The sequence below is a fragment of the Nerophis ophidion genome, linkage group LG05 (genome assembly GCF_033978795.1).
Source record: "Nerophis ophidion isolate RoL-2023_Sa linkage group LG05, RoL_Noph_v1.0, whole genome shotgun sequence".
Taxonomy (NCBI): Eukaryota; Metazoa; Chordata; class Actinopteri; order Syngnathiformes; family Syngnathidae; genus Nerophis; species Nerophis ophidion.
Window position 1 is genome coordinate 6,521,917 of NC_084615.1, and position 21,383 is coordinate 6,543,299.

At 47.1% G+C, this 21,383-nt stretch overlaps 1 protein-coding gene across 2 annotated transcripts in view; it reads left to right on the forward strand.

Annotated features, from left to right (window-relative positions):
• The window catches only part of LOC133552553 (short transient receptor potential channel 7-like), a 177,622-nt gene that overhangs the window by 72,652 nt on the left and 83,587 nt on the right, over window positions 1-21,383 (forward strand). For both annotated transcript variants that reach the window (XM_061899794.1, XM_061899795.1), the window contains exon 4: window positions 13,189-13,353. In XM_061899794.1, the coding sequence (XP_061755778.1) occupies window positions 13,189-13,353 (165 nt within the window). The remainder of the gene's footprint in view (window positions 1-13,188; window positions 13,354-21,383) is intronic.

Sequence of the window (21,383 nt, forward strand, 5' to 3'; positions counted from 1 at the left end):
ATTTCAACATTTTTATATTTTGAATTCTGGTTAATCCATTTGTAGGCCTATTTTTTGTCTATAATCTAAAATTTTGCAAGAATTGGATATATGTGTAAACTTGTATACATAAATTTCATCACATGATACAGTTTTCGGAAAATATTTGCTAATAAATGTGAAATTTTGGTCAGGAGAATATTGTTAGATTTTGACTCAAAATAGCGGGAAATGCATCCTAAGCTAACAGATTTTAAAATTTTTCTGGGGGGGCATTCCCCTAGCAGGCGAGTGTTTTAGGATTAAAAAATGTTCAGCTGATTTTGTACATCTTCATTCTCATCCCGATTCTGTTCATAACTTTTATGGACAGAATTTCTAGGCGCAGTCAAGGCGTTGAGGGGTTCCGGTTTGGTAACCGCAGGATTAGGTCTCTGCTTTTTGCAGATGATGTGGTCCTGATGGCTTCATCTGACCGGGATCTTCAGCTCTCGCTGGATCGGTTCGCAGCCGAGTGTGAAGCGACCGGAATGAGAATCAGCACCTCCAAGTCCGAGTCCATGGTTCTCGCCCGGAAAAGGGTGGAGTGCCATCTCCGGGTTGGGGAGGAGACTCTGCCCCAAGTGGAGGAGTTCAAGTACCTAGGAGTCTTGTTCACGAGTGAGGGAAGAGTGGATCGTGAGATAGACAGGCGGATCGGTGCGGCGTCTTCAGTAATGCGGACGTTGTACCGATCCGTTGTGGTGAAGAAGGAGCTGAGCCGGAAGGCAAAGCTCTCAATTTACCGGTGGATCTACGTTCCCATCCTCACCTATGGTCATGAGCTTTGGGTCATGACCGAAAGGATAAGATCACGGGTACAAGCGGCCGAAATGAGTTTCCTCCGCCGTGTGGCGGGGCTCTCCCTTAGAGATAGGGTGAGAAGCTCTGCCATCCGGGAGGAACTCAAAGTAAAGCCGCTGCTCCTTCACATCGAGAGGAGCCAGATGAGGTGGTTCGGGCATCTGGTCAGGATGCCAACCGAATGCCTCCCTAGGGAGGTGTTTAGGGCACGTCCAACCGGTAGGAGGCCACGGGGAAGACCCAGGACACGTTGGGAAGACTATGTCTCCCGGCTGGCCTGGGAACGCCTCGGGATCCCCCGGGAAGAGCTAGACGAAGTGGCTGGGGAGAGGGAAGTCTGGGTTTCCCTGCTTAGGCTGTTGCCCCCGCGACCCGACCTCGGATAAGCGGAATATGATGGCATTCTCATCCCTGTTTTACTGGGACTTGTACCTTCCTCCCAGCTTTCTTTAACTAGGTCAATTACCCCGTGCGTCTTCCGGCCAAACAACAGTTCAAATGGAGAAAATCCTGTTGAGGCCTGGGAAACCTCCCGCACTGCAAATAACAGGGGATCCAACCATTTAGGCCAATTTGGTTTGTATTCGTGTACAAACTTCCGGATCATGGATTTCAAAGTTCTATTCATCCGCTCCACCAGCCCATCCGACTGCGGGTGGTAAACGCTGGTCCGAATAGATTTGATTCCCAATAACCCGCACAGCTCCTTTAACGTGCGTGACATAAAGGACGTGCCCTGGTCAGTTAAAATCTCTTTCGGGATTCCAACTCGGGAGATAACTTGAAACAGTGCCTGGGCGACACTCTTTGCAGAGATGGAGCGCAGTGGTACTGCTTCGGGATAGCGCGTTGCATAATAATAATAATAATAATGATAATAATAATATTGGATTAGATTTATATCGCGCTTTTCTATTGTTATATACTCAAAGCGCTCACAGTTCCTGTCATTTCTGCTGTGTAGGATTGATATATTTTTAAATATGTTCCTACCTGCTACCCTTGTCCGGAGAAGTCTATTTGCATCCCGGGAGAACAAACTCCGCAGTAAGCTGCGACCCCTCCGTCAGGACATAAACTTTGTTATTTTTAGCAAACATTAGCTTATTTGGAATTTGACGCCTGCAGCATGTTTAAAAAAAGCTGGCACAAATGGTAAAAAAGACTGAGAAAGTTGAAGTATGCTCATCAAACGCCTTATTTGGAACATCCCACAGGTGAACAGGCTAATTGGGAACAGGTGGGTGCCATGATTGGCTATAAAAGAAGCTTCCATGAAATGCTCACTCATTCACAAACAAGGATGGGGCGAGGGTCAAAAAATGCATGAGCAAATTGTCCAACAGTTTAAGAACAAGGTTTCTCAACCAGTTACTGCAAGGGATTTAGGGATTTCACCATCTATGTTCTGTAATATCATCAAAAGGTTCAGAGAATCTGGAGAAATTGCCCCAGCATCAGTGATGGTATGGGGGTGCATTAGTGCCCAAGGCATGGGTAACTTACACATCTGTGAAGGCACCATTAATGCTGAAAGGTACATACAGGTTTTGGAACAACATATTTTGCTCTTTTTCTTGGACGCCCCTGCTTATTTAAGCAAGACAATGCCAAGCCACATTCTTCACAACTTACATTAGCTTGGCTTTGTGGTGCATTATGAAGCCTAAAATACCACAACAGACATCCTGGACTGTTGAACAACTTAAGCTGTACATCAAGCAAGAATTGGAAAAAATCCCACCTGAAAATCGTCAAAAATGTGTCTCCTCAGTTCCCAAACGTTTACTGAGTGTTGTTAAAAGGAAAGGCCATGTAACACAGTGGTTAAAATGCCCCTGTGACAACTTTTTTGCAATGTGTTGCTGCCATTAAATTTAAAGTTAATGATTTTTTTGCAAAAAAAAATGTTTCTCAGTTGCTACGTTTCTCAGATGAGACAAGGTTTAGTGGCCACGTGCGTGGACAGCACATTTTAACTCTTATTTCCAAAATTGTGTACACTACTGAATTGGGGTCTTATGGCCGCTTATGTGGACACTTATACTGCCATCTGGTGGTGTCAGAAGAGTATAACATACAATGGAATTTGAAAAAAAAAGTGTAAAAATAAGAATTAGTATGTCACTAAAAATGAAGTATTCTTAGTTTTTTTTCTAATTAGGGTCCAATAAGCCCAAATAGCAAAGAGAAATAAAAAAAAACATGGACATACCTTGTTTCCATATGAGTTGGGAAATTGTGTTAGATGTAAATATAAACGGAATACAATGATTTCATAAACTTAATTTTTTTTTGCAAATAATATTTAACTTAGGATATCATGGCTGCAACACGTGCCAAAGTAGTTGGGAAAGGGCATGTTCACCACTGTGTTACATCACCTTTTCTTTTAACAACACTCAATAAACGTTTGGGAACTGAGGAAACTAATTGTTGAAGCTTTGAAAGTGGAATTCTTTCCCATTCTTGTTTTATGTAGAGCTTCAGTCCTTCAACAGTCCGGGGTCTCCGCTGTCGTATTTTACGCTTCATAATGCGCCACACATTTTCCATGGGAGACAGGTCTGGACTGCAGGCGGGCCAGGAAAGTACCCGCACTCTTTTTTTTACGAAGCCACGCTGTTGTAACACGTGCTGAATGTGGCTTGGCATTGTCTTGCTGAAATAAGCAGGGGCGTCCATGAAAAAGACGGCGTTTAGATGGCAGCATATGTTGTTCCAAAACCTGTATGTACCTTTCAGCATTAATGGTGCTTTCAAAGATGTGTAAGTTACCCATGCCTTGGGCACTAATGCACCCCCATACCATCACACATGCTGACTTTTCAACTTTACGTCGATAACAGTCTGGATGGTTCGCTTCCCCTCTTGTCCGGATGACACGAAGTCGAGTATTTCCAAAAACAATTTGAAATGTGGACTCGTCAGACCACAGAACACTTTTCCACTTTGCATCAGTCCATTTAAGATGATCTCGGGCCCAGAGAAGCCAGCGGCGTTTCTGGATGTTGTTGATAAATGGCTTTCGCTTTGCATAGTAGAGCTTTAATTTGCACTTACAGATGTAGCGACCAACTGTATTTAGTGACAGTGGTTTTCTGAAGTGTTCCTGAGCCCATGTGGTGATATCCTTTAGAGATTGATGTCGGTTTTTGATACAGTGCCGTCTGAGGGATGGAAGGTCACGGTCATTCAATGTTGGTTTCCGACCATGCCGCTTACGTGGAGTGATTTCTCCAGATTCTCTGAACCTTTCGATGATATTATGGAGCGTAGATGTTGAAATCCCTAAATTTCTTGCAATTGCACTTTGAGAAAGGTTGTTCTTAAACTGTTTGACTATTTGCTCACGCAGTTGTGGACAAAGGGGTGTACCTCGCCCCATCCTTTCTTGTGAAAGACTGAGCATTTTTTAGGAAGCTGCTTTTATACCCAATCATGGCACCCACCTGTTCCCAATTAGCCTGCACACCTGTGGGATGTTCCAAATAAGTGTTTGATGAGCATTCCTCAACTTTATCACCATTTATTGCCACCTTTCCCAACTTCTTTGTCACGTGTTGCTGGCATCAAATTCTAAAGTTAATGATTATTTGCAAAAAAAAAATAAAAATGTTTATGAGTTTGAACATCAAATATGTTGTCTTTGTAGCATATTCAACTGAATATGGGTTGAAAATGATTTGCAAATCATTGTATTCTGTTTATATTTACATCTAACACAATTTCCCAACTCATATGGAAACGGGGTTTGTATATTTGCATATCTGTTTATATTATTTGATTTATTTATGATTATTATTATTATGAATAATTAATTATTTGGTTTTTTTTCTATTATATAACTGATGTATTTGCAAGTGGATGGATGGAAATAAATAAAAAATAAATATGTTTAAAGAAAAGAAAATGATCAATTAGTGTCAAAATACATTACGGGCAACCCTCCCCCTCCAGGAATGTGGTAGCAAGTGGGTGTGTGTGGCAGGAGGTGGGTGTGTGTGGCAGCAGGTGGGTGTGTGTGGCAGGAGGTGGGTGTGTGTGGCAGCAGGTGGGTGTGTGTGGCAGGAGGTGGGTGGGTGTGGCAGCAGGTGGGTGTGTGTGGCAGCAGGTGGGTGTGTGTGGCAGGTGGTGGGTGTGTGTGGCAGCAGGTGGGTGTGTGTGGCAGGAGTTGGGTGTGTGTGGCAGGAGGTGGGTGTGTGTGGCAGCAGGTGGGTGTGTGTGGCAGGAGGTGGGTGTGTGTGGCAGCAGGTGGGTGTGTGTGGTAGCGAGTGGGTGTGTGTGGCAGCAGGTGGGTGTGTGTGGCAGCAGGTGGGTGTGTGTGGCAGCAGGTGGGTGTGTGTGGCAGCAGGTGGGTGTGTGTGGTAGGAGGTGGGTGTGTGTGGCAGCAGGTGGGTGTGTGTGGCAGCAGGCGGGTGTGTGTGGCAGCAGGTGGGTGGGTGTGGCAGGAGGTGGGTGTGTGTGGCAGCAGGTGGGTGTGTGTGGCAGCAGGTGGGTGTGTGTGGCAGCAGGTGGGTGTGTGTGGCAGGAGTTGGGTGTTTGTGGCAGCAGGTGGGTGTGTGTGGCAGCAGGTGGGTGTTTGTGACAGGAGGTGGGTGGGTGTGGCAGCAGGTGGGTGTGTGTGGCAGCAGGTGGGTGTGTGTGGCAGCAAGTGGGTGTGTGTGGCAGCAGGTGGGTGTGTGTGGCAGCAGGTGGGTGTGTGTGGCAGGAGGTGGGTGTGTGTGGCAGCAGGTGGGTGTGTGTGGCAGGAGGTGGGTGGGTGTGGCAGCAGGTGGGTGTGTGTGGCAGCAGGTGGGTGTGTGTGGCAGGAAGTGGGTGTGTGTGGCAGCAGGTGGGTGTGTGTGGCAGCAGGTGGGTGTGTGCGTGGCAGGAGGTGGGTGTGTGTGGCAGGAGGTGGGTGTGTGTGGCAGCAGGTGGGTGTGTGTGGCAGGAGGTGGGTGTGTGTGGCAGCAGGTGGATGTGTGTGGTAGCAAGTGGGTGTGTGTGGCAGCAGGTGGGTGTGTGTGGCAGCAGGTGGGTGTGTGTGGCAGCAGGTGGGTGTGTGTGGCAGGAGGTGGGTGTGTGTGGCAGCAGGTGGGTGTGTGTGGGGCAGGAGGTGGGTGTGCGTGGCAGCAGGTGGGTGTGTGTGGCAGGAGGTGGGTGGGTGTGGCAGCAGGTGTGTGTGTGGCAGGAGGTGGGTGTGTGTGGCAGCAGGTGGGTGTGTGTGGCAGGAGGTGGGTGTGTGTGGCAGCAGGTGGGTGTGTGTGGCAGGAGGTGGGTGTGTGTGGCAGCAGGTGGGTGTGTGTGGCAGCAGGTGGGTGTGTGTGGCAGCAGGTGGGTGTGTGTGTGGCAGGAGGTGGGTGTGTGTGGCAGGAGGTGGGTGTGTGTGGCAGCAGGTGGGTGTGTGTGGCAGCAGGTGGGTGGGTGTGGCAGGAGGTGGGTGTGTGTGGCAGCAGGTGGGTGTGTGTGGCAGGAGGTGGGTGTGTGTGTGGCAGGAGGTGGGTGTGTGTGGCAGCAGGTGGGTGTGTGGCAGCAGGTGGGTGTGTGTGGCAGCAGGTGGGTGTGTGTGGCAGCAGGTGGGTGTGTGTGTGGCAGGAGGTGGGTGTGTGTGGCAGCAGGTGGGTGTGTGTGGCAGCAGGTGGGTGTGTGTGGCAGCAGGTGGGTGTGTGTGTGGCAGCAGGTGGGTGTGTGTGGCAGCAGGTGGGTGTGTGTGGCAGCAGGTGGGTGGGTGTGGCAGGAGGTGGGTGTGTGTGGCAGCAGGTGGGTGTGTGTGGCAGCAGGTGGGTGTGTGTGGCAGGAGGTGGGTGTGTGTGGCAGCAGGTGGGTGTGTGTGGCAGGAGGTGGGTGGGTGTGGCAGCAGGTGGGTGTGTGTGGCAGCAGGTGGGTGTGTGTGGCAGGAAGTGGGTGTGTGTGGCAGCAGGTGGGTGTGTGTGGCAGCAGGTGGGTGTGTGCGTGGCAGGAGGTGGGTGTGTGTGGCAGGAGGTGGGTGTGTGTGGCAGCAGGTGGGTGTGTGTGGCAGGAGGTGGGTGTGTGTGGCAGCAGGTGGATGTGTGTGGTAGCAAGTGGGTGTGTGTGGCAGCAGGTGGGTGTGTGTGGCAGCAGGTGGGTGTGTGTGGCAGCAGGTGGGTGTGTGTGGCAGGAGGTGGGTGTGTGTGGCAGCAGGTGGGTGTGTGTGGGGCAGGAGGTGGGTGTGCGTGGCAGCAGGTGGGTGTGTGTGGCAGGAGGTGGGTGGGTGTGGCAGCAGGTGTGTGTGTGGCAGGAGGTGGGTGTGTGTGGCAGCAGGTGGGTGTGTGTGGCAGGAGGTGGGTGTGTGTGGCAGCAGGTGGGTGTGTGTGGCAGGAGGTGGGTGTGTGTGGCAGCAGGTGGGTGTGTGTGGCAGCAGGTGGGTGTGTGTGGCAGCAGGTGGGTGTGTGTGTGGCAGGAGGTGGGTGTGTGTGGCAGGAGGTGGGTGTGTGTGGCAGCAGGTGGGTGTGTGTGGCAGCAGGTGGGTGGGTGTGGCAGGAGGTGGGTGTGTGTGGCAGCAGGTGGGTGTGTGTGGCAGGAGGTGGGTGTGTGTGTGGCAGGAGGTGGGTGTGTGTGGCAGCAGGTGGGTGTGTGGCAGCAGGTGGGTGTGTGTGGCAGCAGGTGGGTGTGTGTGGCAGCAGGTGGGTGTGTGTGTGGCAGGAGGTGGGTGTGTGTGGCAGCAGGTGGGTGTGTGTGGCAGCAGGTGGGTGTGTGTGTGGCAGCAGGTGGGTGTGTGTGGCAGCAGGTGGGTGTGTGTGGCAGCAGGTGGGTGTGTGTGTGGCAGGAGGTGGGTGTGTGTGGCAGCAGGTGGGTGTGTGTGGCAGCAGGTGGGTGTGTGTGTGGCAGCAGGTGGGTGTGTGTGGCAGCAGGTGGGTGTGTGTGGCAGCAGGTGGGTGGGTGTGGCAGGAGGTGGGTGTGTGTGGCAGCAGGTGGGTGTGTGTGGCAGCAGGTGGGTGTGTGTGGCAGCAGGTGGGTGTGTGGCAGCAGGTGGGTGTGTGTGGCAGCAGGTGGGTGTGTGTGGCAGCAGGTGGGTGTTTGTAGGACTGAGTGCCCGGGAGAGGATGCTGAGAAGCGGGAGTGACTTCCAAGACATTATTCTCAGCTGCCTGCAGCTCACAACCGCTGAGGGTCAGCAAGCAGCTGAGTGACATGTGGCCTTTCCTGCCCATGAAAAACAACGTGCCGCCACATTGACTGCGGACCACCTGTAGGTCAGCGTGCATGCTGGGAAGCTGCAAGTGTGTCATCATGTACTCGATGTAGTCCATGTTGTCGAGTGAATGTCAAACCCATCGCCCGCTTCCCCTCGCCGCCGTCTCCCTTCTCCCCGTGTGTCCTCCTCACGCTCGCCAAGAAACTATTTGACCACAAAATGCTGGCATCACACGCGGTCGCCGGCCAGTCAGCAGCCTGTTTTAATCCCGTACAAGAGACTAATTACACGGGAGACCGACGGAGAGGGAGGGAGGGGTGGGTTACCATGGAAACCAGGTGGAGCCCGGCCGCATGTGATGTGTGTTGCTGGATGCGAGGGGGGGTCAATGTGTATGGATTCATGTGCCGAATGGACTGTGTGTGTGTGTGTGTGTGTGTGTGTGTGTGTTCTTGTATTTCTACCCTTCTTGAGACATCAACAAGGTAAAGTACCTTCCATGTGAGGACCGGTGAACAAGTTAGGACCGGAATACAGAAAAGCATCACATCTAAAAGAGAGCCAAATACTAGAGTCTGTGAACATTGTTCCAAAGTCTGGATTTTTTGTTCATTTAATGTGAGTCCATCCATCCATCCATCCATCCATCCATCCATCCATCCATCCATCCATCCATCCATCCATCCATCCATCCATCCATCCATCCATCCATCCATCCATCCATCCATCCATCCATCCATCCATCCATCCATCCATCCATCTTCTTCCGCTTATCTATGGGGCGGCATAGCTCGGTTGGTAGAGTGGCCGTGCCAGCAACTTGAGGGTTGCAGGTTCGATTCCCGCTTGTGCCATCCTAGTCACTGCCGTTGTGTCCTTGGGCAAGACACTTTACCCACCTGCTCCCAGTGCCACCCACACTGGTTCAAATGTAACTTAGATATTGGGTGTCACTATGTAAAGCGCTTTGAGTCACTTGAGAAAAGCGCTATATAAATATAATTCACTTCACTTCACTTATCCGAGGTCTGGTCGTGGGGGCAGCAGCCTAAGCAGGGAATCCCAGACTTTTTCTCAGAATGTTTAGACTTTTTTTCATTTAAAATTGGGAGCAATTTCTCATATTCTTTCTCTTTCTGTAATATTGCAATGTTTTTTTGTAAAATTATCCCTATTTTTCTAAAGTTATTGCTTTTTACTGCAAAATGGTGACTTTTGTCATATAAAATGAATTTCATCACAATATTGCCAATTTTTTTGTTGCTCTTGTAAAATAGTGACCATTTTTGGAGTAAAATTATGAATTCTGTCAAAATTTGGCCACTGACAATTCCGATTTTTTATTATATTTCCAATATTTTAAAGTGTTCTTATTAAATTATGAATTCTCTCATGATTTTGCCAAAGACAATTCCGATTTATTGTTATAACATTGCCAATATTGAAAAGTTTTCTTATAAAATTGTGACTTTTGTCAAGTAAAATTACGACTCTTTTCATAAAATCTAGCAAAATTTTTAGTTTTACTTGTAAAACTGCGACTGTTATTGAGTTAAATTCCAACTTTTATCATAATATTGCACAAATGTTACGTTTTTATTGCGAAATTTTGACTTGCGTTTTGTAAAATTACGACTTTTATTATAATATTAGAGGTAGGGATTTTTTGGAGGTCTCAAGAAGTTAAAAATACAAAAAAGTGTGTGTGTGTGTGTGTGTGTGTGTTCTTGTATTTCTACCCTTCTTGAGACATCAACAAGGTAAAGTACCTTCCATGTGAGGACCGGTGAACAAGTTAGGACCAAAATCATGGTCCCAATACAGAAAAGCATCGCATCAAAAAGAGAGCCAAATACTAGAGTCTGTGAACATTGTTCCAAAGTCTGGATTTTTTGTTTATTTAATGTGAGTCCATCCATCCATCCATCCATTTATCCATCCATCCATCCATCCATCCATCCATCCATCCATCCATCCATCCATCCATCCATCCATCCATCCATCCATCCATCCATCCATCCATCCATCTTCTTCCGCTTATCTATGGGGCGGCATAGCTCGGTTGGTAGAGTGGCCGTGCCAGCAACTTGAGGGTTGCAGGTTCGATTCCCGCTTGTGCCATCCTAATTACTGCCGTTGTGTCCTTGGGCAAGGCACTTTACCCACCTGCTCCCAGTGCCACCCACACTGGTTTAAATGTAACGTAGATATTGGGTGTCACTATGTAAAGCGCTTTGAGTCACTTGAGAAAAGCGCTATATAAATATAATTCACTTCACTTCACTTATCCGAGGTCTGGTCGTGGGGGCAGCAGCCTAAGCAGGGAATCCCAGACTTTTTCTCAGAATGTTTAGACTTTTTTTCATTTAAAAGTGGGAGCAATTTCTCATATTCTTTCTCTTTCTGTAATAATGCAATGTTTTTTTGTAAAATTATTACTTTGTTTTCTAAAGTTATTACTTCTTACTGCAAAATGGTGACTTTTGTGATATAAAATGAATTTTATCACAATATTGCCAATTTTTTTGTTGCTCTTGTAAAATAGTGACCATTTTTGGAGTAAAATTATGACTTCTGTCAAAATTTTGCCACCGACAATTTTCGATGTATTATTATATTTCCAATATTTTAAAGTGTTCTTATAAAATTATGACTTCTGTCATGATTTTGCCAAAGACAATTCCGATTTATTGTTATAACATTGCCAATATTGAAAAGTTTTCTTATAAAATTGTGACTTTTGTCGAGTAAAATTACGACTCTTCTCATAAAATCTACCAACATTTTTAGTTTTACTTGTAAAATTGCGACTGTTATTGAGTTAAATTCCAACTTTTTTTATAATATTGCACAAATGTTACGTTTTTATTGCGAAATTTTGACTTGCGTTTTGTAAAATTACGACTTTTGTTATAATACTAGAGGTAGGCATTTTTCGGAGGTCTCAAGAAGGTACAAATACAAAAAAGTGTGTGTGTGTGTGTGTGTGTGTGTGGTAATGGATGAAGTGCTGGGGGACTGATAGTAACAACAGCTGCCCAATCAAAGGAGGGTTGCTGAGTGGAAAGCAGAAAACAATTAAGCGACGCCTTCAGCTGAGATGTGAAGAATCACTATCTTCTTATTCTGATGATCTTGTCCTGTAGTTTTCCATCTCTCCTCCGTTCATGTCTACCTTTTTAAACTACCGTATTTTTCGGACACTACGTTGCACTAAAAATCCTTTTCATTTCCTCAAAACTCGACAGTGCGCCTTATACGGAATGATTTTGGTTGTGCTTACCGACCTCGAAGCTATTTTTTGGGTACATGGTGAAATGATAAGTGTGACCGGTAGATGGCAGTCACACATAAGAGATATGTGTAGACTGCAATATGACTCACGTAAACACCACCATTGAATACATAGAACATTACACACTAGGCTCTAAAATCCATCAAAATGTTTTAGTACAATTTTGGTAAGCTAGGAAGCCACACCGCTTGATGGATTGTCCTGTACTTCAACATAGGAGTTTTATTATGCTGTGTGTTTAAAGGTAAGACATTATCTGGCGTTTTGTTTCGCAATATTATACAAAAGCAACTTTTCTTATAACCCGGTGCACTTAATGAATGGAATAATTCTGGTTGTGATAACGGACCTCCAGCCATCCATCCATTTCTACCGCTTATTCCCTTCAGGGTCGCGGGGGGCGCTGGAGCTTATCTCAGCTACAATCAGGCGGAAGGCGGGGTACACCCCTGACAAGTTGCCACCTCATCGCAGGGCCCTTACCGACCTCGAAACTATTTTATTTGGTACATGGTTTAATGATAAGTGTGACCAGTAGATGGCAGTCACACATAAGAGATATATGTAGACTGCAATATGTTGGCAATATGACTCAAGTAAACAACATCAACATTTTATATATTCCATTAAAAATATAGAACATTAAACACTAGGCTTAACAATCAATCAAAATGTTTTAGTACAATTTTGGTAAGCTATGAAGCCACACCGCTTGATGGATTGTACTGTGCTTCAACATAGGAGTATTATTATGGTGTGTGTATAAGGTAAGACATTGTATCTGCCGTTTTATTTCTCAATATTATACAAAAACAACTTTATTATAACCCGGTGCACCTAACGTACGGAATAATTCTAGTTTTGCTTACTGACCGCAAACTCATTTTATTTGGTACATGCTGTAGTGAAGAGTGTGACCAGTAGATGGCAGTCACACATAAGAGCTACGTGTGGACTGCAATACATTTGCAATATCATTCAAGGAAACAACACCAACGTTACACGCGGCGCTCGAAAATCCATCAAAATGTTTTTGTACGACTTCGGTAAGCTATGAAGCCACACCGCTTGTTGGAAATTTGGCGCATTTAACATAGGAGTATTAACACGACGTGTGTGTGTGTGTGTGTGTGTGTGTATAAGGTAAGACATATTATCTGCCGTTTATGTTTCGCAATATTTTGCAAAAACAACTTTTCTTACCTTCTGGTACCTGCTGATCTGTATTTGGGATCTGCATAAATCCGGAAAAATTGCACGGGTCCCCCTTTATAGTCTGCTGTAATCAATAAGCTTCTTCTTTTTCTCTATCTTCTTATTATGGGATATTCATCCTCCGCTTTTCCCATTTCTAATATGAAGTAGTGTAAAGTTCTTACTTATATCTGTGAGTAAACTCGCCACGTTAGCGCGGGACGTCCTCGCGATCGATGCCCGTGCGTTGGTTCCCATAGGACCATCCTACCGGCCAGGAGTCGGCCGGCCTTATCCTCCGGGCTGGTACCTTCTTGCTGAACCTGGGCAGTTGCCCGTACAGGTCCTTATTGGTGATGCGGATGTTCTGGTCCACATTCAGAACAGCTCCTATCATTCTGGTGTAGCACCACATCAAGGGACTTCTGCAGGGTGGGTGTCAGGGTCCAGACTCCACAGTGGCGTGGTATAGACCCAGCTTTATGTTTTGAGCACCACACTCTTGACTCACCGTTCAGGGCTCTCTACGCTAGTGCCTTCCTGACCTTAATGCGGTTTGTAACCCGGTGAGCCCTATGGTCTGGAAAATACGGTAGTCTGAGGTGTGTGCATTGTTGAAGCTTGAATAAAAATGCCTACCTTGATCCCCCAGGTATTCCGATGCCACTATTAGAGAAGTCCAGCTTCACGGTCACACCGGCCTTCAGTCGTTTTGATTCCTGTCTTGTTCTCTCCACAGTTTGTCGCCCACCCTAATTGTCAACAGCAGCTGCTGACCATTTGGTACGAGAACCTTCCCGGTTTGAGGCAACAGTCCGTCGGGGTGAAGTGCTGGACCGTGCTGGGGGTGGCGGCCGGCCTGCCGTTCTTGGCTGTGGCCTACTGGATCATGCCATGTAGCAAGGTAACAACACATCTATTGTTTTTTGATCACATTCTGCTGGTGGTAACAGAACTCAAAACTGAATTTATGAATCCATGCTGATGCACACCAGTAAAGAAGAGTTTTAAACAGTCATAGTATTCTTGCAGAACTGTAGCACGGCAAATGTGGTGTAAATATGCTATGATGCCTGGATTTTAAAGGCTCACACTATGATAAAACATTCATCCATCACATCCATTTTTCTACCGCTTCTTCCTTTCAGATCCGTTCACAAGACCAGTGGTTTTAAATACACATGTTTCAATCCCTTACATCAGGGGTGCCCACACTTTTTCTGCAGGCGAGCTACTTTTCAATTGACCAACTCGAGGGGATCTACCTCATTTATATATATCATTTATATTTATTTATTTATGAAAGAGACATTTTTGTAAACAAGTTAAATGTGTTTAATGATAATACAAGCATGTGTAACACATATAGATGTCTTTCTTTCACAAAGACGAGAATATAAGTTGGTGTATTACCTGATTCTGATGACTCGCATTGATTGGAATCAGACAGTAATGATGATAACGCCACACATTTTCAAATGGAGGAGAAAAAAAGTTGTCATTTCTGTACAATACCACATGAAAGTGGTTGGTTTTTGGCATCTAATTCATCCAGCTTCCATACACTTTACAAGAAAAACATTGGCGGCAAATTCCGTAGCTTGCTTGATTGACATTCACGGCACCCGAGGGTCTTGTGAGATGACGCTGGCTGCTGCCAGTTCATTATTATGAAAAAATGACAGAGAGGAAGGCGAGAAACACTTTTTATTTCAACAGACTTTCACGCCGTCCCTTCCGTCAAAACTCTAAAGGCCGACTGCACATTTCCTATCTTCACAATAAAAGCCCTGCTTCATGCTGCCTGCGCTAACAAAATAAGAGTCTCAGAAAGCTGGCGTGCACAAGTGATGTGCACGCCAGCTTTCTGAGGGATTGCTTGTGCACGCCAGTTTTCCGAGACTCTGTATTTAGTTAGCGCAGGCAGCATGAAGCAGGGCTTTTATTGTGAAGATAGGAAATGTGCAGTCGGCCTTTAGAGTTTTGACGGAAGGGACGGCGTGAAAGTCTGTTGAAATAAAAAGTGTTTCTCGCCTTCCTCTCGGTCATATTTTCATAATAATGATCTTGCAGCAGCCAGCATCATCTCACAAGACCCTCCGGTACCGTGAATGTCATTTAAGTGACGTCTTGGTGAAGATTGATGATCATTAATTTTTAGGTCTATTTTTTTTAAAAGCCTGGCTGGAGATGGACTGACACACCCCCCGCGGTCGACTGGTAGCTCGCGATCGACGTAATGGGCACCCCTGCCTTACATTTTCATTAAGGCCATCTCTATGTCCGCACTAGGATTCAGAAACCCTGTCCAGGACTCTGGAGTGCTTCACAGTTGCTGGCGAATTGAATGATTTTGTAAACAAGATTCGAGAATGCGGGGAGGTTTGGCCGGCAGACTGGGGCCGACTACGAAACAGCGGAGAGGGGGCGTGGTCGGCGGACCTGCAGCGAGGCGGGGCGCACCGAGAGCTGCTCCAAGATAAACGTCAGGTGCGTGGATCGCCCAGGGAAAGCGCGGGTATTGCCCCAGTTTTCGATTATTAGAGACAGGTTATAACGAGTGAGCCGTGACACTCAAACCGGAGAAGAGTCCACCCAGTTGTTGGTGCCAAAACACCGCTGGGAAATGGTTCTCCAGGTGGCGCATTGTCTGGCCACATGGGCTACGATAAGACACTCAATCAGGTCATGGTCAGATTCTATTGGCCAGGCATTCGGGCAGACGTGCCTGCCCTGACTGCCAGCTGGTGAATCCAGCGGCCATCCTGAAGGCGCCCTTGCGCCCACTGCCGCTTATGGAGGTCCCATTGGAGAGTATTGGGATAGACCTCATCGGTTCATTCCACCCAAGCACACGGGGGATGTCGCTCTTTGTTAGTCCTAGTAGATCCGACGTTTATCTTGAAACAGCTCTCGGTGCGCCCCGCCTCGCTGCTGGTCCGCCGGCCACGCCTCCCCACAGAGACGTTCACCATCAATCAATCAATCAATCAATGTTTATTTATATAGCCCCAAATCACAAATGTCTCAAAGGACTGCACAAATCATTACGACTACAACATCCTCGGAAGAACCCACAAAAGGGCAAGGAAAACTCACACCCAGTGGGCAGAGAGAATTCACATCCAGTGGGACGCCAGTGACAATGCTGACTATGAGAAACCTTGGAGAGGACCTCAGATGTGGGCAACCCCCCCCCAACTAGGGGACCGAAAGCAATGGATGTCGAGCGGGTCTAACATGATACTGTGAAAGTTCAATCCATAGTGGCTCCAACACAGCCGCGAGAGTTCAGTTCAAGCGGATCCAAGACAGCAGCGAGAGTCCCGTCCACAGGAAACCATCTCAAGCGGATCAGCAGCGTAGAGATGTCCCCAACCGATACAGGCGAGCGGTCCATCCTGGGTCCCGACGAGCGGTCCATCCTGGGTCTCGACTCTGGACAGCCAGTACTTCATCCATGGTCATCGGACCGGACCCCTTCCACAAGGGAGGGGGGGACATAGGAGAAAGAAAAGAAGCGGCAGATCAACTGGTCTAAAAAGGAGGTCTATTTAAAGGCTAGAGTATACAGATGAGTTTTAAGGTGAGACTTAAATGCTTCTACTGAGGTAGCATCTCGAACTGTTACCGGGAGGGCATTCCAGAGTACTGGAGCCCGAACGGACGACGACCACTGTACCCATGGAGTCATGCCGCCCAAATGGAAACAATTGATACTATATATATTAATATGATTTTCAAGATGTTTATCCAGATTATTCTTTTTGTTAGTCCTAGTAGATCTGACGTTTATCTCGAAACAGCTCTCGGTGCGCCCCGCCTCGCTGCTGGTCCGCCGGCCACGCCTCCCCACAGAGACGTTCACCATAAGACGGACGACCACTGTACCCATGGAGTCATGCCGCCCAAATGGAAACAATTGATACTATATATATTAATATGATTTTCAAGATATTTATCCAGATCTTAAAGTGGATAATTTCATTAAATTGTTAGATTATTTTGCGAAGAAAAATCCATAGTATAAGCCGCAGAGTTCAAAGCTTGGGAAGAAAGAAGTAGCTTTCTGTACTGAAAAAAACAGTATACCTTCACCATTGTAAATCACATGTTTTATCAAGAGATTTAATTGTGCTCCTACACAGCATCGCTCTTCTTTTTGGGACCTTTTTTTGTACTCTCGTCTCCAGGGAGATTGCAACTCTGGGCGCCACGGGGGAAGCACTTGAATCAATACCTACTGGGCACTATTCTAATCCATTTAGCACTGATGGGAAGGATGGATATCATTGATTGCACTAATTGTAGTCAAGTTCCCTCTACACTTTTAGTCAAATCGATACGATAGTGAAGGTTTCAACGCTTGTGAGATTAAGAGACAACAATGCCTGTTCTTGATTTAGCCTTTATAGCTCATCACTATTTAGTTTTTTTTACAGTGGAAAAAACATTATAAAGGTTTCCTCTACTTGCCATGTATTGGATTTTCTGGACCCAAAAAATTGCTTTGAGGTTGGTAAGCACAACCACAATTATACAACACCAGGTTACAAGGCTCACTGTCGATTTTTGAGAAAATTAAAGGATTTTAAGTGCGCCTTCAAGTCGGAAAATTACGGTAATAAGAACTTCTGTTGCTGTGGATATTATTGTATTATTCCCTGTGGACTCGGTGGAGTTTGCATGTTCTCCCCGCGACTGCGTGGGTTCCCTTCGGGTACTCCGGCTTCCTCCCACCTCCAAAGACATGCACCTGGGGATAGGCCCCTCCCACCTCCAAAGACATGCACCTGGGGATAGGCTCCTCCCACCTCCAAAGACATGCACCTGGGGATAGGCCCCTCCCACCTCCAAAGACATGCACCTGGGGATAGGCCCCTCCCACCTCCAAAGACATGCACCTGGGGATAGGCCCCTCCCACCTCCAAAGACATGCACCTGGGGATAGGCTCCTCCCATCTCCAAAGACATGCACTTGGGGATAGGCTCCTCCCATCTCCAAAGACATGCACCTGGGGATAGGCCCCTCCCACCTCCAAAGACATGCACCTGGGGATAGGCCCCTCCCACCTCCAAAGACATGCACCTGGGGATAGGCCCCTCCCACCTCCAAAGACACGCACCTGGGGATAGGTTGATTGGCAACACTAAATGCTCCCTAGTGTGTGAATGTTGTCCGTCTATCTGTGTTGGCCCTGTGATGAGGTGGCGACCTGTCCAGGGTGTACCCGCCATTCCGCCTGAGTGTAACCGGGATAGGCTCCAGCATCCCTGCCACGCCAAAAGGGACAAGCAGTAGAAAAATGGATGGAGCAAGCTTGCACAGGTGTCAGAATGCATGCAGAAGAGCCGCACAACACCTGGTTGAAATATGCCTACTTCCTCCCAGTTGAAAGAAACATCGGCTTTTGTGAACGTCGCCTCGGTTAAACAAAAGAAATGAAGAAAGAAAAGATACCTGGGAAAGGTTTTGGACTCTCAACAGTTGTCAGCCTAATCTGAAAGGACCATCGCACTGGAATGGATGGCTGAGATGAATCAACCTTATCAACCCGCTGTTGTGGAGGGGGAAGAGAGTGACGGGAGTTTCGACTTGTGTGTGTGTGTGTGTGTGTGTGTGTGTGTGGCCTGGAATCCCCAGTGGGAGCAAATGTGCCGGAGTGCATGCATACAGTAGCTGTCTCCTGTGGGAAGATAATATTGAACACAGCAGGCTTGTGAGGAGAGAGTGCAGCATACACACTATATTGCCAAAAGTATTTGGCCAGCCATCCAAATGACGGGAATCGGGCCTCCTAAAAACACTTGACCCGGTGTATCAAATCAAGCACTCCAGCATGACGACTGTTTCTACCAACCCCGTTTCCATATGAGCTGGGAAATTTGCGTCGGATGTAAATATAAACGGAATACGATGATTTGCAAATCCGTTTCAACCCATATTCAGTTGAATATGCTACAGAGACAACATATCCATCCATCCATCTTCTTCCGCTTATCCGAGGTCGGGTCGCGGGGGCAGCAGCCTAAGCAGGGAAGCCCAGACTTCCCTTTCCCCAGCCACTTCGTCTAGCTCTTCCCGGGGGATCCCGAGGCGTTCCCAGGCCAGCCGGGAGACATAGTCTTCCCAACGTGTCCTGGGTCTTCCCCGTGGCCTCCTACCGGTTGGACGTGCCCTAAACACCTCCCTAGGGAGGCGTTCGGGTGGCATCCTGACCAGATGCCCGAACCACCTCATCTGGCTCCTCTCCATGTGGAGGAGCAGCGGCTTTACTTTGAGTTCCTCCCGGATGGCAGAGCTTCTCACCCTATCTCTAAGGGAGAGACCCAAACTCATTTGGGCCGCTTGTACCCGTGATCTTATCCTTTCGGTCATGACCCAAAGCTCATGACCATAGGTGAGGATGGGAACGTAGATCGACCGGTAAATTGAGAGCTTTGCCTTCCGGCTCAGCTCCTTCTTCACCACAACGGATCAGTACAACGTCCGCATTACTGAAGACGCCGCACCGATCCGCCTGTCGATCTCACGATCCACTCTTCCCTCACTCGTGAACAAGACTCCTAGGTACTTTAACTCCTCCACTTGGGGCAGGGTCTCCTCCCAACCCGGAGATGGCATTCCACCCTTTTCCGGGCGAGAACCATGGACTCGGACTTGGAGGTGCTGATTCTCATTCCGGCCGCTTCACACTCGGCTGCGAACCGATCCAGCGAGAGCTGAAGATCCCGGTCAGATGAAGCCAACAGGACCACATCGTCTGCAAAAAGCAGAGACCTAATCCTGCGGCCACCAAACTCATAAGCTTAATATTTTTTGGAAATAATAATTAACTTCGAATTTCACGGCTGCGTCAGACCACGGAACACTTTTCCACTTGGCATCAGTCCATCTTAGATGATCTCGGGCCCAGAGAAGCCGGCGGCGTTTCTGGATGTTGTTGATAAATGGCTTTGGCTTTGCATAGTAGAGCTTTAACTTGCACTTAAGGTTGTAGCGACCAACTGTATTTAGTGACAGTGGTTTTATGAAGTGTTCCTGAGCCCATGTGGTGATATCCTTTAGAGATTGATGTTGATTTTTGATACAGAGCCGTCTGAGGGATGGAAGGTTACGGTCATTCAATGTTGTTTTTTCCGGCCATGCCGCTTACGTGGAGTGATTTCTCCAGATTCTCTGAACCTTTTGATGATATTATGGAGCGTAGATGTTGAAATCCCTAAATTTCTTGCAATTGGACTTTGAGAAACGTTGTTCTTAAACTGTTTGACTATTTGCTCACACAGTTGTGGACAAAGGGGTGTACCTCGCCCCATCCTTTCTTGGGAAGTTGCTTCTATCAATCAATCAATCAATGTTTATTTATATAGCCCCAAATCACAAATGTCTCAAAGGACTGCACAAATCATTAAGACTACAACATCCTCGGAAGAACCCACAAAAGGGCAATGAAAACTCACACCCAGTGGGCAGGGAGAATTCACATCTAGTGGGACGCCAGTGACAATGATGACTATGAGAAACCTTGGAGAGGACCTCAGATGTGGGCAACCCCCCCCCTCTAGGGGACCGAAAGCAATGGATGTGGAGCGGGTCTAACATGATACTGTGAAAGTTCAATCCATAGTGGCTCCAACACAGCCGCGAGAGTTCAGTTCAAGCGGATCCAAGACAGCAGCGAGAGTCCCGTCCACAGGAGACCATCTCAAGCGGAGGCGGGTCAGCAGCGTAGAGATGTCCCCAACCGTTACAGGCGAGCGGTCCATCATGGGTCTCGACTCTGGACAGCCAGTACTTCACCCATGGTCATCGGACCGGACCCCCTCCACAAGGGAAGGGGGGACATAGGAAAAAGAAAAGAAGCGGCAGATCAACTGGTCTAAAAAGGAGGTCTATTTAAAGGCTAGAGTATACAAATGAGTTTTAAGGTGAGACTTAAATGCTTTTACTGAGGTAGCATCTCGAACTGTTACCGGGAGGGCATTCCCAATCATGGCACCCACCTGTTCCCAATTAGCCTGCACACCTGTGGGATGTTCCAGATAAGTATTTGATGAGCATTCCTCAACTTTATCAGTATTTATTACCACCTTTCCCAACTTCTTTGTCACGTGTTGCTGGCATCAAATTCTAAAGTTAATGATTATTTGCACAAAAAAAAAAAAAAGTTTCTCAGTTTGAACATCAAATATGTTGTCTTTGTAGCATATTCAACTGAATATGGGTTGAAAAGGATTTGCAAATCATTGTATTCTGTTTATATTTACATCTAACACAATTTCCCAACTCATGGAAACGTGGTTTGTAAAAACATTTGTGAAAAAAGGGCCGCTCTTTTGATTGATTGATTGATTGATACTTTTATTAGTAGATTGCACAGTACAGTACATATTCCGTACAATTGACCACTAAATGGTAACACCCCAATAAGTTTTTCAACTTGTTTAAGTCGGGGTCCACGTTAATCAATTCATGGTACAAATATATACTATCAACATAAAACAGTCATCACACAGGTTAATCATCATATTGAATTATTTACATTATTTACAATCCGGGGGGTGGGATGAGGAGCTTTGGTTGATATCAGAACTTCAGTCATCAACAATTGCATCAACAGAGAAATGGACATTGAAACAGTGTAGGTCTTATTTAGTAGGATATGTACAGCCAGCAGAGAACATGGTGAGTTCACATAGCATAAGAACAAGTATATACATTAGAAGTACATTTGAGTTGTTTATAATCCGGGGAGATGGGATGTGAATGGAGGAGGGTATTAGTAAAGTGTTGAAGTTGCCTGGAGGTGTTGTTTTAGAGCGGTTTTGAAGGAGGATAGAGATGCACTTACTTTTATACCTGTTGGGAGTGCATTCCACATTGATGTGGCATAGAAAGAGAATGAGTTAAGACCTTTGTTAGATCGGAAT